Raw genomic sequence first — 16,957 nt, 5'->3', positions numbered from 1 at the left:
CCCCCCTAGACCTCTGTTTGCTTTGCTTCCTCGCCGGAAGCCCACTACCCTCTTACCTGTTGTACGGGTAACAGGTGTGGTGACGTGGCATATTCATACAATGAGTTGGTACTTGACAATAAAAAGCAATTGTGGATACAAACAGTAGCGTGGGTGGAACTTAAATGCTAGGTTCACAAGTGTTCTATTGACATGGCATTCTAGGAAAATAAAAAGCCAAAACGTATCAACAGAGAGCAGATCAGTAGTTGTCAGTGGGCATAGGTAGAAGAGAAGAGGCAGAGTAGACAAAATGGCATGCTAGGCTGTGGGGGTCCACCTTGCTCTCAGGCAGCTCCTAGAAGTCTGTCCTGGGTCAGCTCAGAAGACCGGGAGGGTGGTGGTAGAAAGGCAAGGACAGTTTCTTCAGGCGTGTTAAGCTCTGTGCAGTGGAGGGCCTCTCTGCGTGGTTCAGTTGGCCTGGGGCTTTTGAACATAGGCAGAAATCAGGGTGTGGATTTTGGTCTTTCAGTATCATGGCTCAGGCATTACTCTCCAGAGTTTGCTCAAGCATAAGGGGAATTAAAGTGTAGGGTCATGCGGATGGCTTTTGATGCTAAGAGTAGGAAGTGACTTTGGGTTGCTGGTGAGTCTGTTCCCAGGAGCCAAGTGTCACTTAAACAAGGCAGTGATGCTTTGTCTTCTCTGAGATTGTCTTCTGCCCCTTTTTGGCTTGTGCCGTACTCTTACCCTGACTTTCTGGGCTGATAACACAAGGAGGAATGTGACCAGTTTCACCATGGTTCCTGTCAGCTGGAGACCCACACACACCTGAGGTATTTCAGCAGAGGGGGTGTACATGGTTAGCCCAAAGGCTCATCAAGGGGGTACAGAGGTAGTGGTCACAGGGAGCAGCCAGCTCTCAGGTGGCAGGTTCTAGAACTCTGGAGAGGTATATTAGTCACTTTCCCGTATCTGGGACAAAATGCCTGACATCTACAACGCAAAGGAGGAGAGATTTATTTTGGCTCATGGTTTTCCAGGGTTCAGTCTATGGCGGGCTCCAAGGCAAAAATAGGACAGTAAAGGGAAAGCAGAGCAAAGCTGCTTACCTTATGGAAGTCAGGAAGCAGAGATAGAGAAGGGAGGAGTCAGGGACAAGAAGGCACCTTCCAGGTCCTGACTCTAGCGATCCACCTCTTCCCAGCAGGCTGAACCTTTTAATACCACATTCAGCTGTTGTTATGGTTTAGACCTAAAATGTTCCCACATTTCTAGAAAAGTTTCACATGTTTGGAAGGTGACTGCATCACCGATGAGCTCAGTAGCTACATGGAGGAGGCAGTGCCTGACTGGAAGTGGGTCACTGGGGTGTGACCTAGAAGGGCATATTTTTGTCCCTGGCTTCTCTTCTCTCTCTGCTTCCTGGCTGCCATGGGTTTAGCAGCCTTTGTCTGCCGGGCCCTTTCACCACACCATTTCTACCTTAGAGCCACCCTATTATGGACCAAGACCACTGATTATATATAGACCCCTTCGTGATTCAAGTCACCTTCTCAAGCCCCACCTTGGAACACATGAGGCTTCTGGGGAAGCTGAGCATGATCAACTGTGTATCACCATTAATCCCCCTGCCCCATTTCCTGCCCCTAGTCGTAACTCCTTCAGCCACACCATACAAACCAGCAAGTGGAAGGCACTGCTTGGGCAGGGGCATGCAGGCTGAGTAGACAGTACAGATATCCACTGTGTGGGAGCACTGCCTGGAAGTGGAAGGTGGCGAGGTCTCTCTGGGCACACACTGCCCTTGTCTGGAGCATACAGAGGGTGAGCCTGGAGCATGGTCTTTGTGAGAGTGGCTGTGTATTTGAGACCTTGCTCTGTCACATTTCCTCTGTGAGCCTTAGTGTCCTTGCCTGTAAATGGGATGCTGATGGTTCCTACCTCATAGCTCTATTGCACAGGCCCTCGGCACATGGCTGGCACATAGTGGATGGAAACTGTTATCATTAGTGTTAGCTGTTTGGCAACTTGAGGATCTGTGGCTTTTCAGAGCTCTCTCTGCTTGGAGTTTGCTACTATTTCATTGTTTCTGGGCTGAGTTGGAACAAAGCAAGACAATGAATCCTCCCCTCTGTGGAGCCCAGCCAAGCCTCAAGGCTAAGGCTAAGGCTAAGGGAGAGTTGGGTGCCAGAGCAGCAGGGCAACGTGCAGTGGGCATGGGTGAGGCCAGGGGGGATGAGTCCCCCATGTCTCCTCTTCCGTGGCCTTGCACTAGGCTTTGTTTTCTGGCCCCTATATCCTCAGCTGTGCCTCGGCTCAGGGGAGATGGTATGAAGATGTGAGATGAGATGCCCTTGCAAATGTCAGGGCTGCTGGCCTTGCTTTTCCAGCCGCAGGCCTTGCAGATGAAGGCCCGGGGCCCTGGCAGTCTCTTGCCAGGGAGAAGCCAACCTGGGGGGGATTGCAGCCTCTGCCCAGCTGCCCAGCTGTTCCTGGATCCCCATGGATGCCCACAGACAGTGTTCATGGATGGCACCTCCATCGCTGCATCTGGAGAGCTCACTGCATCCTGTTTTTCACCACCCTGAGGGAGTACCCAGGAGGACATTCTAACCAGCTGTGCCAGGCTGAGCTTTGAGGGCAGATTTGTCCCCCAAAAAGGATAAGAAAGAGTCATGACAGCCTTCTCTGTGTCTCCATTGTGGACCAAGCCCAGATCTCAGCACTCTACCTGGATGGTTGCTGGACAACCGTAAAGTGGCTACTTGCATCCCCTTGTGTGGAAATGGAAAAGTCCCATGATTTGCTTGAGCACGAGCAAGTGACAAGGCCACACGCAAAGCCACACTGTCTTTGCCACGAAGGCAAACAGAAACCCTCCAAAGTTTAAATAAATTGCCATTTATATGAGCTAATAGATTTAAATGAGGCCTGCAGTGCTGAACTATAAAAAGCCTTCATTATCAGGGGACCCAGAAACTATTTTAGTAGTTGGGCCAAGCAGGTAGTGCGAGTGGTAGTAACAGGGGATGCAGAAAACGTGCTCCTGGGTGAGCCAGGTGGAAGCACCGAGAGCCAGTTCTGCCAGGGGCCTGGCCTGGGCACAGCTGGAGCTTGAGCCCAGGGAGTAGGCTGCCCTTCCCATCTACAGAGGAGCACAGGCTGGGCTTGGGCAGAGGAGGGTTTAGTTCTAGTCACGAAGACAGGGACATCCCAAGACCTCCGGCTTCCTGGTGCTGCTTACTTCCAACCCTTTAGTGGCCTGGGATTTGCTTGGTGCTGCCATGGGATAGAGAGCCTTGTGCTGTACACCGGTCTCTCCAAGGGTGGAGCTTCGGGCATCCCAGCACCAGAGGGGGTTGGCCACCCGGGCACTTCCAATTCATGGCAGGTGAGCTCATGCACACGCATGCACACATGCACACACAACCCTCTCCTTGGTGGCCTGGACACGGGGAGTGGTGGGCCTGCTCCACGCCCTAGAATCTGGACTCCCTCCCCAACAAAGCCTGGGGCTGCAGGAAGTGATTCCGTAAGCGGCCCGCGGCGGCAAAGCGGCCAGCCCAGCATCTAGCGGGCGCGTTTAAAGGATTAGCTCACGCTGTTTGCTTGTGTGTGCCTAATCATGCCGCTTCCAGCTAAATGATTACAATTGATTAAAAGCAGAACTAGGTATTCTAACAAGCAACCTGGAGCCCTTCTGATGGGGTGAGCCGGACCCTGCCAGCCTGGCTCCTGGTCACCAGCCAAGGAGAGGTCTCTGTGTGCCAGGGGCGTGGTCTGAGCTCCACCAGGACCCTTCCTGCCTGACCCTGAGATCATTTGGCTTGACCCTCCCCTGCTTGCATTATTCCTTTAACACACACTCGCTCTGTCCCTTCTCCTGAAGACATTGGGGGACCCTTGGGACCGAACTGAACAGTAGGCGATTCTCTCTTCTCGAAGAGCGGGGAAGACACTGCTGATGAGTCAGTAAACACGTGGAGTAGGCAGATTCAGATCATGCAATTCTGAAGACAGGAAAGTGCAGTTGTGATGGGGCAGTTGTTTGTGTGTGTTGGGCAGGGGCGATTGCTGTGTGTGTGTGTTGTTAGGGGTGAGACATCTGATCAGGTGATGTGGAAGGGCTCACGTTTCACCTACACTCTGAAATGGAGCAAGAGCCAGTTTGGGGAAGAGCTGGGCGTCCCCAGGAAGGGAAGAGCAGGGCACCCCTGGGTCAAGGAACAGAGAGAGCAGGACAAGGAACACAGTAGAAGGCAGCAGGGCTGTAGGAGGCAAGGGAGACGGAGAGCAGCTGCCTTTCTGCTGCCTTCCAGGCTGATCTTGCCTTGCCTGTCATTCTGCAATTCAGGTGCCTTTCCCTTCTCCTACCTCAGCCCATCTCGGGAGGTTTCTTCTCTGAGAAGGCTTTTCCAGTCCTTGATTTAATCTCTGATGACTTTGCAGTATAGGTTACAGATAACCATGTCTACACCTGATTTCTCATTCCAATGTGAGGTCTTGGAGATGCCCTCCATCAATCCGCCCACCCATCCCTCTAGCCCCATATGTTTTACCATATTTTTTAGCTCTTGGAAAGTGAGAAAGAGAACACAAACATGGAAAGGAAAAAAAGGAGGAATGGTGCCACTTGCAGGCTCTGGGAGCCCATTTTAAACCTTGCCGAAACTTACAAGATGGGTAACCGAGGAGCCGGTTTCCTTGCCGCTTTGCACTGCTGCTGTCGGATCCAGCCAGATAATTACAACTAGTAATAATTAAAAAGTAAAAGCGCTCTAGGCACATACTTAGCATTCAACTCTTTGGCTGCACTTTCTGTGGGTAGCAGCATCTTTCTCCTTCTTGCTTCAAACATGGCCCGCTCCTTGCTACCTCACCACGGTAGGAAGAGCAGGGCCCAGGGGTTCGGCCTTGGGGTGGGCCCAGGGGCCTTAGAGCCCAGGAGGCTGAAGGCCGGGCTGACGGCTGTCCTCCCAGCGCACCCTTGTCCCTTCACTTTCTGTTGGAAGCATTGTGTCTCTCTGGGCTCAGGTGCCTGTTCTGTTAAATGGGCAAAGTCTACAGCCTTGGGTTGTTGCTCCCATGTGTAGAACAGTCTTAGAATATAAGAATTCTAAAGGTAATTGTAGCAAATTCCCAGCATGAATGCTTTGCATTTCCTGCTTTCCCCACTAGGACAGGAGACCATAGCCCACAACAGCCCAGATTCTGCCACATGGCAGCATGGCACGGCCATACTGTGCCCACACTATGTACGGGGCCCACAGCCTCACCACAGCTCCCAGCACCACTGCCAGCACTGCCACCACTGCAAAGCAAGTTGCTGGCCTTCTCTGGGTTCTAGGAGATGGGGAATAGCATTCCCTCGTATGGAGTATTGGGGTCGGCAGGCAGACCTGTGAAGGCTTAGCACCGGATGTAGCTCAGAGTCAAAGCTTGCTATGCATCAATCAGTGTCATCGCTGTCGTGATCATCCTGACCACAGACTGGATACCCACGGGCTTGCTGTTTACTTGTTTCTGACTCATTTAGTCACCTGTGTGTGTGTGTGCTCAGTCTAGCTTGCAAATGTTTGTCGAGCACCTACTATGTGCCAGAGATGTGTGCAGGTGATGGAGACATGAAGAGCCCTGGACTAGGTCCCTCACCTGCTGCGGGGAGGGGAAGAGTACACTAACAAGGACTAAATGTGTATTATATATTTGTGATATGCAAACCTGCAGTATCCTATCAATCGTGTTATATACAGGTTGAACATCTGCAGTCTGAAAACCTGGCATTTGAAATATTCCAAAATCCAAAACATTTTGTGTATCAACACAACAAAATGAGTGGAACATTCTATACCTTGAAAATTTTTTTCCTGCATAAAAATTTTTAAAAATATTATATGAAATTATCATGGGGTTATGTGTACAGGGTGTATATGAAATATAAATGAATTTCACGTGGGTACACTGGGGTCCTGTCCCCAAGTGTCTAGTTAACTTTTTTCATTGCTGAAACAAAATACTCAATGTCCACAAGTTAAAAGAGGAAAGGTTTATTTGGCTCACTGTTTGTAGAGGTTTCGGTTCATAGTTGGCCGGCTCCAAGGCAGGGCAGCCTGGCAGACAAGTACTGCAGAGGAGAAACAGTTCATGGTGGGGAGAAAGTAGCAAAGCAACAAGGGAGGACCACAGCTCTTTCTATCCCTTATATCTTATCCAGGCTACTTAGGGCACATAGCACTTGTACCCTTCATCCTACTTCCCTTGCTCCTACCATTGCACCATACATCAATCCCAGTGTCACACACTCTTGATCCAGCCCCCTCTGAAAAAGCCCCACGTAAGACTGCATAAGGCTTTGGGGGTCATCTAGACAGAGCCATAACACCAAGATATCTCGTTTATGTCTTTGTAAATAGTCTAAAATCTGAAAAAAAAAATCCAAACTTGACACACTTCTGATCCCAAGCATTCTGGGTAAGGGATACTCAACCTGAACACAGACCTGGACTAATTCTGTCATCTGCTGGTGGGGGGGGCAGGACCTCACAGGGGACACTTGGGCCTAGGCTTGGCCCCTCCTCACCAGAGTTACTGTGACTGTCTTACCAGCTGCAGTTGGTGTCCACAAGCCTTGTTCTGTCTGCGGTCCAGTGGGACAAGGCCCTTCCTGCGCACGATACAGCGTGGCATCATCATCATATTCCTGCTGCCACCGCTTCGGGCCTTGCACGTCCGAAGGGGCTCTGTGTGGCCATTTAGGGGCAGCGTTTGGAGAAACTGAGGTGGGCACTGAGGATATGCCTTGTCCTTAGGCTGCCCGGGGTGGTAGAAATGAGCCCATTGTTTCTAATGCTCACGGAGATCCTGGCAGTTCTGCTCAGTCAGGTCGCACTGGGACCTCCTGTGTGAATAAGACCTGCTTGTCATAGGTGGGTACACTGAGGCTCCCCATGTTCACACAGTCCTTGGGGGCAGAGCTGCGAGCCCAGGTACTCTGACCTTACCTCTGTCCTTGGCTCCTGGGCTGAGGCAGTGGGGTGACGGCTACCCTCCCTAGGAGCCAAGGGTGGTCTCTTTCTGGGTGCTGAGGGCAGCGGATAGGCTTTGCCTCCCATAGGCCAGTTCATGGGGTGGGGCCCCCACCACAAACAGCTCCTGGGGCACAGAGCTGTCGCTGCACGGACAGCCTGGATATGCGGAGGAGGAGGGGGAGTGGGCATCTGGAAGGGTGGCCTTAGGCAGGAGCCTGTGCCCAGCTCTGCTCAGATGCCCTACTGAGCCCCGGGTGTCAGGCCTTCAGAGTGACGAAGTGCATCGAGGCCCAGGTGGGGCCTGGGGCAGGAAGGCCCAGCTCCGAGCAGAGATGGCACTTGGAATCAGCCTCGGGCTTCCCGTCTGCCCGTTGGAGCCTGTCATTCATGCCCTAGGGCAGGAGGCCAACCAACTTTAGAGGGGCACCATGCCATCGTGACAGATGGGCACGGGAGAGCTGCCAGGAGCTTCGAGCCTGTGGCCATTGTGTGCGCTGAGAGCCCAGCCCCTCGCTGGCTCAGTCCCAGCTGAGACCAAATGCCTTCAGTTTCTTAGTAACAATGACAATGCTACTAACAGTGGGCGCCTTGTTGGTTCAGCACCCACAGAGGTGTACGCTGTGCACAGCCCCGCCCCTCCCTGACATAGACAAAGAGCCCCTGACATACAGGCTTCCCCATATGCACAGTGCGGGGCCAGAGGCTGTGAGTCTCAGGGTGGATGCTTGCTCTTGGAGGGACGTTGGGCCTGTGACCCCCTCCCCACATCTCAGAGACTCACCACCCTCCCCTGCATGTGGCCACCAGGGCCTCTCTTGCAGGTGATGGTGGGGTTTTGGCACAAAGCAGAAAGCTCGGTGCCCCCTCCCTGGGCTTGATGGAGGGGGACAGCATTGGAGGTGGCAGAGTTGCTGTCAGTGTGACTGTCCCACTTAATGGGAGGGACAGACTCAGAGAGGCACCTGTTCGCTGTTACGTTGCACAGCTCGTACATGAGCCCACAACTCTGGCGAGAGGTCAGGGCAGGTAGAAAATAATAGTAACAACCAGGCCCTGTGGGAGACTTTTTGCAGTGATCACTCTATGTATCCTGAAGGCAATCCTGTTATTATTATCTGGGACTGTTATTATCCCCATTTCACAGCTGGCAGACTGAGGTCAGCTAGCCAGTGGCAGAGATGGGATTTGAACCTCCACAGCCCATCTCTGAACCTGGGCATCAGCCACTGCTCCCACACCTTGGGCAGCAGGCTTTTACGTTGCTGAACCTCAGTAGGATTCAGATCATCTCTTGATACAGCTGCCTGTCTCCCCAGTGAGGTGGGTGGGGCCAGCCGCCTCCTGCTGGGATGCTGGCTCTGGCCTGTTGGGGGAGGGGACCTAGGCCCCCCCACCATCTGGGAGCAGAAATGAGGGTGCTCTCCATGGAAGCCTGCATTGCACTCTTTGGTAGAGCAGGAACAATTACTAATGACATTTAGAAAGAAATTAATGATGAGAAATGCAAGTTGGCATTTCAGGAGCACCAGTCAGCAGCCGCCCGTCAACACTCACAGGGGAGGTGTGGAGGTGGGGGCTGGGCAGAGAGGAGAGGGAGGAGATGGCAGAAAATTAATTTTGCTGTGTCAATAATGAATATGGCTCCACTCACTCTGCTTCTGAAGTTTAGACAAAATCAAACAGGGAGCAGCTCATCCAGGGCTACAAGGAGCTTTGCTGTGTGGCTGTGCCTCGTGTAAGGGTAGGTGACAGTTCCAGTTTGGTGTCTCCTGTAAGTGGCACCAGGAGACAGCAGGAGAAGTGTGCGGCTGGGGACAGGGAGAGGGATAGCAGTAACAGCCTCCAAACTGGGTCATTTGGGCTAAATCCAAGCTAGAGGACTTAGCCAGGCTTCTTTGCCAGAATGGCTCAGAAAGAGCCTCAGTGTCTTCATCAGCAAAATGGGGACAACTGGAGAAGTAAAGATAACAGATGAAGAGCAGGTAGGTGGTCCTGTTTTTGGCCCATGGCAGGAAGGAGCTCATTGTATGGTAGCTGTTCCCACATTTCCTGGACACTGTTAAAGATGCATAATTATTCTCAGTATAACATCTCTTTGGTTGATTTACCTCATTTGTGTAGTATAGTTTAATTGATCGTGTTTTGGTTCATTGTGATACAACAAATGCTGGAGCATCTTCTACTCTCTGAGTCTTTGAAGAGCTAAAATAAGGCATTGTTGGGAAATATGATGGAGGGTAAGGAGGAAACAAGATGCTGGGATTGCTGGGTCAGGGAGTAGGGATAAGGGAACCTGCCTTATCCAGAACGATCCCACCCAGTCTCTCTTCACATAGGGCAGAGGGGACAGGCACAGAGAAGTCACTGCCATGGTAACATGAGACATTCTTAAGAGTAGAGGTGTGTGTGGAAGGGGAATGTATCGGCCACAGAGCTGCTCAGTGCTGGCTGGACCAAGGCCGCCAGCCCCAAATCTTTCTTCACTGCCACCACACTAAATAGTTGATTTTTTTTTTTTAATTTTTAAAAATCAGACCTGAAATCCTCTGGACCATAGTTCCACAGGTCAACAATGAGCTGTCCCCTTTGGATCCCGGGTGCAACACAGCCCACCTCCGCCTGTCAGATACTTCAAAGTTTGCAAATATTATCTCATTGAGACCACTAGAAGTATCCTTCACTCTCACCATTCTACGTACCTGCATTCTACGTACTGAGTCTTGGGACCTGGATGTTAAAGTAGGAGACCCAGGGGGAAGAAGTGCAGGGAGTACACTTTATACACTGAAATTTGAGTTTTTGAGCAGGAGAAAGAAACAGTAGGCAAGCTGCTCCTCTACACAGCGACTGGATCCCCTGCCAAATCAGATGTGGTGCATGCTGCAGACAGCCACATCCCTGGCCTGTGGGACCAACTTCAGTTCCCTCACTTTTCCTCCTGAAGCTGTCACATCACAAGTGTGGAATTGTCCATGTTTTTGAGTTGACAGTAATGGCAAAGCCTGTGGCTAGTTTTAGTTATGACGGGGTTAAATGTCTGCAAAACCTGCTACATGTTGTAACACCTTCTACGTGCATCAGCCAATTTGAACCTCATAGCAAGGCTAGGAGGTGCATAATGTTAGTCCCACCCTTCAGTAAACAGGTATTCAGAGGAGTAGAGTGACTTGCTTAGTGGCACAGAGGTAGGAAGTGGCCAAAGCAGATTTGAACTGCAACCCACCAACCCTCCTACCCACTTAAACATCTGTGCTCACCTCTTTTTTCCACCATTCATCCCTACACTCACCCTTACATTTGCTCAGCATCCACCCATCCACATACCCACCAATCCACCCCATCATCCATCCACCCATCCATCCGTGTGCCCACCAATCCACCCTGTCATCCACCCATCCACATACACAGTTATGTACCCACTCATCTACTCTTCATTCACCTACCAGCCAGCCAGCCATCCACCCATCCATGTGCCCACCAATCCACCCCATCATCTATCCATCCATCCATCCATCCACATACATAATCATGTACCCACTCATCTACTCTTCATCCACCTACCAGCCAGCCAGCCAGCCATCTATCCATCCATCCTCCATCACTGAGTGTGAGGTACATGAAAGAACTATACAGCTTTTATGATCCCTTCTTCATATGCCCTTAATTCCACACTAACACTTACCTGTGCCTATTCCCACCTTAAAACTGTGCACACACACACTCACATGCACACACATACACCACCTTCTGGTTAGGTGAATAGGATGGGATAGACCAGGGCAGAGATGACTCTTGGTTTGCCTTGTGGAAACCAAAGACTTCTGCCTCGGGGTGGAAGGAGAGGCTCAGTTGGTCATGATGAGGCAGGTGTGTGCAGTGGTGATGTGCCCAAAGCTTGGTTGGGGTCTGAGTATTCTGGAGAGGACAGGGAAGGCATTCCAGGTGAGCAGCTGTGTTGGGCAGCCAATGGAGTCCTGACTTTCTGGACGGTGGGGATCGCCCTTTGCCCTTTGCTGTGTATCATGCTGGACACTCTCTCCGGACTAGCAAGGGTGTACACACCTACGTGTTTCACAAGGACTGTCGCGATCATTAACTGTAATCAGTCTCAGCTGCAGCTTTGATCACTGGCGCATGCACACAATTCATCACAGCAAATTAGGTCCATCTTTGGGACTTCTGGCCTGGGGGTCTGTGAGCAAGGGGGGCTCAAGTAAGTGGGTTCTAGGAGCCATTTTGGGGTTGCTGGGCTATGTTTCCTGAAGGCAACAACTCTCAGTGTCTTTCAGAACAGCTATTTATCAACAGGGGTAGTTTTCTAGAAAAGTCAAAGATGCCAGAAAGTTCCTTTTAATAAAAATTGAGGCGAAAGTAGAAGTGGATCTGATCAAAGTTTTCATACCTCATTTACAAAACCTTAAAAACATTTGGTTAGTTCAGGGACCTGAACATACGTGTTCTGTATAATTAGTGACCGTGTGACCTAGATTTTCCAGCACAGCCCTGATTTTCAAGTAATCTGCCCCAACTATTGGCTATTTGTCCTGATTTTTGGTTTGTAAAACACGATGACTCGATCTAGAGCTGGGTTTGTTCATTGGGCCTTGGGGAATTAATACCAAAAGTTGTAAAGACTTTCAAAGAGTCAGAAGAAATTTAAGGGGGAAAATTTCCTCCCACTTTAGTTTTTCCCAGTATAGCAAAATTCTCACTGGGGGTAGGTATGCCTCGAGTTTGTCTTCCTGCCTCCCTCTTGCAGTATCAGGGGAAACTCAGTCCCTTCCTTGGGGTGCCATCCAGGCCTCTGTGCTTGGGGTGAGAGCCCTCAGGTCCCTTGTGGGTCTGGTCTTCCACAGCCTGCACTGGGAGCCACAGCACTGGTCCCTTGGGCAGCTTGAGCATCACAGAAGAAGCCCCTTGTAGATGCAAAGGATAGCGCCTGGCAGGTAGCATCATGTCCCCTGGATGTTGCAGCTTCCATCCACTCATACCTGTACCCCTTCCAACCCTGGAGCCAGAGACGTGAGGGTGGCCGCCCAGGAATGGCCCTGAGCCTTGGCTATTGGTATAGAATGCAGCTTCTTCTCTTTCCCACCTGTCCTGCTTACCCTGGAGGACCCTGCCCACTTTGTTTTGATTCGTGATGAAATTTCCCATCCTAACTGTTTTTGAGTGTACAGTTCAGGGGCATTCAGTACGTTCATATTGTGCGTCCATTACCGCTGTTTACCTCCAGGACGTCTTCATCTTACCAAGCTGCAGCTCTGACCCTTCAAGTCTTACTCCCCGGTGCTCTCTTCCCAGGCCCCGGGCAGCCAGTGTCCAGCTTCCTGACATTCTCAATTTGACTGTCCTAAGTGCTTCATAGAAGAGCAGTCAGACAGTATTTGTCCTGTGACTGGCTTATTTCAGCTAGCCTACTGTCCTCAAAGGTCTCTTCCATTATTAAGAAAAAGTCTTACATGCCCTGGGGCAGCAGCTGCAGCTTCCTTAACCCGAGGAGCAGAGGGTCTGCTTTGCTCCCTGGCTTGCAGGCTGCCACTCAGAAATAGTGGGCAGGAAGGCTGCTCTGGGGAGGTGCCAGAGGAGGGAGAGTCCTGGGAAAGCCTGGGCAGAGAAGCACTGGGCACTGGGAAGGCAGCTGGGGGCTGGGCGGAAGGGGCTTGGCATTAAGCGACCTGGAAAAGGGTATGGAGGCTGGCCGGCCAGCTCCTGAGCTGGGAGGACCATCTGGCCTGGTCAGGGGTCTGGGTTTACTCTGGTGTGCTTTGGACCCCTGGAGCTTAAGCAGAGACCCTCTGCGGCCCTGCCTCCTTCAGCGATAGTGGCTGGGTTCCTCAGAAGTACTCTGTGTGCTCAGCTTCCCTTTTCTGGAAGGGGGCTTGGGAGGGGCCCCGTGTCTCTGGCACATGGGGGCTGGGGCAGGGCAGCTGCACAGGGTGGGGCTGCCAGATGCAGAGGCAGCAGTAACCATGACGCCCTGACGCACATGAGCCCCAGAACCCCTCCCAGCTCTGTCACTGTAAGGGCCATGTGAGTCTGGGTGTGTGATTGAGTGTCCCTGAGTGTGTACATAGGTGTGGGTGTGACTGTGGGGTGTCCATGAGTGTGTGTGTGTGTGTGTGTGTGTGTGCGTGTGTGTGAGTATACTGTGTATCAGTGAGAATGTGTGTGGGGGCATAGATGTGTGAGTGTGGAATGTCCATGAGTGTGTGTGTGTGACAGTGGGGTATCAGTGTGTATGGAGGATGCGTATGTGATTGTGGGGTATCCATGAGTATGTACGGGTGTATAATTATGTTGTATCGGTGTGTGTGTGTGTGTGTGTGTGTGTGTGTGTTTGTGAGGTATCTGTGTGACTGTGGGGTGGCAGGAGCATGGGGGAGAGTATATGTGTGAGTGTGGGGTACCCGTGAGTGTGTTGGAGGGGGGTATGGTATATCAGTTGTGTGTGATCATATCAGTGAGTGTGTAGGGGGGGTACTGTGTGATTATGCAGTGTCAGCGAGTGTGTGGTAGTGTATGTAATGGAGAGGTGTCCACGAGAGTGTGTAGGTTTGATAGTGGAGTATCAGTCAGTGAGTATATGTGTATGGGTGTGAATGTCGGTATCTAAGAGTTTGGGGGCATTATGGTATATCACTGTGTGTGTAAATATGAGGTACCAGTGTGTGTGTGAGAGATTGAGGGATATCCATAAGAGTGTGTGGGGTATAACCATGGGTTATCAGTGAGTGTGTGTATGTCTGTGTGACTGCACTATCACGTGCACATGTGTGTTGGCATGGAGGAGTCCCGCCTCACACGTTGCTGTCATAAGCACCCCCATAGGCTGACCACATAATACTTAGCTCCCTCCTTCTTCCCCACAGGAGATGGACGGGAGGGCATTCAAGTCCTCTGAAGGCCGGGAGAGTGCGTGGGGGTAATTATGGTAGGTGTGGGGTAGTATGGCTGATGGTGCTGACCTGTCCACTTGGAGAAGGGACAGCCCTGAGACAGCCATCCGGGCTCTGTGTGACCATGGGAAAGCAGGAGGAGGTTGTCTCCCTCACAGGTGCCAGGTGCACCCTGGGAACACACAGCCTTCATGTCCTGCCCTTCATCTTTTTCAGAGCTTTACTGCCCCTTGTCCCCTTCCTTTAGAATGAGGACCCTGAGTAATACTGAGCCCATCTGCCACCTCAGGGCACTTCCCCACCTCCACCCTGTCTAGGAGCCCTGCCTGGGCAGGGTGAGGAGGACGTTGGGGCACCTCGAAGCCCTCAGAGACACCAGAGGCCTCCAGTCAGCTTCAACCCGCAAACTTGTTTTGATTGACATGTGTAGTGCATCAAACACTGGGGGAACTTATTTATTTTGTAGTACTGGGGATTGAACCCAGGGCCTTCATACTGAGCTGCATTCCCAGTACACAAACACACACACACACACACACACACACACACACACACCCTTTATTTTTTGGATTATGAGACAGGGTTGCTACATTGCTGAGTTGCCTAGACCAGGCTTGAACTTGCAATCTTGCCTCAGCTTCCCAGAGTACTAGGATTATAGGCAGTGCCACAATGCCTAAATGGCATTTTCTGCCAAGACTAGACACTGGGCGACAGCTAGCCCACAGGCCTAAGTGGCAGTCATGGCCTGGGGCTTTTAGGCACTGCCCTTTCCACAGAGTTCTGGAGACTGCTGCAGCCCCACAGGGTCTTACTGCCTTGCGCAGGCCTGAGCGGCACTCACAGTCCCAACGGCACCCAGGCCTCCAAGCCTGGTGCAGACACGCAGCTCCAGGTGGTTGGAGGAGTCTTGTGTGCTACAAATGGGACTCCCAGAACCCATCCCGTTTCCCAACACAAACATTTCCTGAGAGTTTGGTGTCACCAACAATAGGCTGCATGGGTCGTTCCAAAGTGGTCCATGCCGTATTATGTGGGACCCATGGTGACAGTGGCAGATCTGCCTCATGGTGGGAAGAGGAATCCCTAGCTTGACCTTGGAACCCAATTTCCTACAGCCCCTCCCACCCCAGTACAGGGGATTGAACCCAGGGACCTTTGCACTGAGCCCTTTTTCTTTTTTTATTTTGAGATACATCTCATGAAGTTGCCCAGGTGGGAGATGAACTTGCAATCCTCCTGCCTCAGCCTCAGTGCTGGAATTACAGGCATGTATCACCACTCCTTTCTAATCCCCACACCTTTTCTTGCTGTTCCACCTCAGACTCACCTCCAGGCTTTGCAGTAGGTAGGCTTGTGTCTTGGTTACTTTTCTCTTGTTGCTGAGACAAATACCCAACGCCCAAAATGAAGGAAGGAAAGGTTTATTTAGCTCACAGTTTGTGGAGGTTTCAGTCCATACTTGGCTGGCTCCGAGGCAGAAGGTAGCAAAGCAACAAGAGCAAAGGGGGGAATGGCAGCCGAACAGCAAACAGCCAGAGCAAACCGGAGGAATGGCAGCAAGCAGCCTCTTTCCCTCCCTTACTTTGTAAACAGACTACCCCCACCTAAGGGGGGTGCAGCTCTCACATAATCTCCATGCCCTCCTCTCCCACAGGCTCAGGATGTATACAAAGTAAGCATTCTGGCTTCCTGCTGAGTCACTTAGCCAAACCTCTAGACTCGGCCAAGTTGACACAATGTATCAACCATAACAGCTTGCTCCTGACCGGGCAGGAATTGTATCCCTAAGAGATCTGACACATGCTCTCTGAGGACAGGCAACCATGCCTTAATCCATATTTGGGATGACTGTTGGCCTGGATCTAAACAGTACCTGGCCGGTGTGATGTGAGGCAACTTCACAGCAACCATGAGGTGGATCGGGTTGGTACAGAGGCTCTGCTCAGGAGGGGGTCTGTGAGCATCCACTGCTGGAACCCTCGAGCCCCAGTCCTCAGTCTGCTAGGTACTCTGTCCCTGAGGGGCCCAGCCACCCGGGACCCCCACATCTCTGGAGAACAGCAAGGGCTGCAGCAGCCAAGTTAGCTCGGGGTTCAGGATCAGGTGCCACTGTTTGGCCTCAGAATGGCAAATCTGCTAGTCTCAGAAGGATTTCATGTCCTCTGCTTGTCACAGCAGCGGTGACTCACTTTCCCTTTTCCCACCCTTCCCCTGACTCTCTGCTTACATATGGACTAAGGGGCCCATTCGCATGCTGAGTTCCCCAACACCCCCAGGGCAGGTGACATTAGTTTCCTTGTTCTGTTGGGTGACTCTGAGTGTGAACCTGTTTATGGGCTGGGCTCCCAATAGAGGCTTCGCTTCCCTCCTGGGGATCCGCTCTCTGGTGGGTTTATATCCAAAGCGCTGCAGGATGGAACTTGCACCCTTAGGAGTTTATCGGACTTTTTTCTTTATTTTCACAACATTTTCTCCCATGTTCTCATATGAGGTAAGATGTTTCCCTGTCATAGAACTGGTTGCCAACCAGGCCACCTGCTTTAGTCTTTTGTGTCCTGGGGACAGGTGAAAGGGGTGCTCTGCTCTCTGCCCTGGGTGCCCTGCATGGGTGGCCCAGCCCCCTCGGAGAAAGTAACCAAAGGAGTCTGCTCAGCTGCTCCTTCTGTGCACCCCCCCCCCCCGCCGACCCGTGACTCTTGGGTCTTTAATCTGCTCCTGCTCGTGAACCTTCCCCCCACGTCCTTGCTCCCCAGAAGCTGGGGTCTCCCTGGAAGCTTCCAGGCTGCCACAGGAGAGCCGGCTTCCCTGGCTGAGCCCTGCGACGCTCACTTGCTGCTGCTCGCAGTGGCAGACGACAGGCTGTCTCACTGTCTGGGAGGCAGAGACTGGAAACTTCACATCATCACACCCAGAGGAGCTGCCATCCGCCCTCCATCTTGCAGGACGCACCGAGCGTTGTCGCAGGCCGGTGGGCCCCTGGCCTCACTCTGATGCCGGAGTGGGGGCGTCACCTCCACACAGGCAAATCTCCGGTGCTGCGCTCAG

The 16,957-nt window shown here is 52.0% G+C and overlaps 1 protein-coding gene across 9 annotated transcripts in view; it reads left to right on the top strand.

Annotated features, from left to right (window-relative positions):
- Positions 1 to 16,957, top strand: part of Znf423 (zinc finger protein 423) — a 317,473-nt gene that overhangs the window by 293,904 nt on the left and 6,612 nt on the right. For 8 of the 9 annotated variants that reach the window (XM_013516282.1, XM_013516283.1, XM_013516279.1 and 5 more), the window contains one exon: positions 13,883 to 13,944. The exons of the other annotated variant lie outside the window; for it this stretch is intronic. In XM_013516282.1, the coding sequence (XP_013371736.1) occupies positions 13,883 to 13,939 (57 nt within the window). In that variant the 3' untranslated portion in view covers positions 13,940 to 13,944. The remainder of the gene's footprint in view (positions 1 to 13,882; positions 13,945 to 16,957) is intronic. 9 annotated transcript variants of the gene reach the window in all.

This window comes from Chinchilla lanigera, unplaced genomic scaffold (assembly GCF_000276665.1).
Source record: "Chinchilla lanigera isolate Chin_1 unplaced genomic scaffold, ChiLan1.0 scaffold00032, whole genome shotgun sequence".
Classification (NCBI taxonomy): Eukaryota; Metazoa; Chordata; class Mammalia; order Rodentia; family Chinchillidae; genus Chinchilla; species Chinchilla lanigera.
The sequence above is the reverse complement of the archived record's forward strand: the minus strand, read 5'-3'. Positions and strand labels throughout refer to the sequence as shown.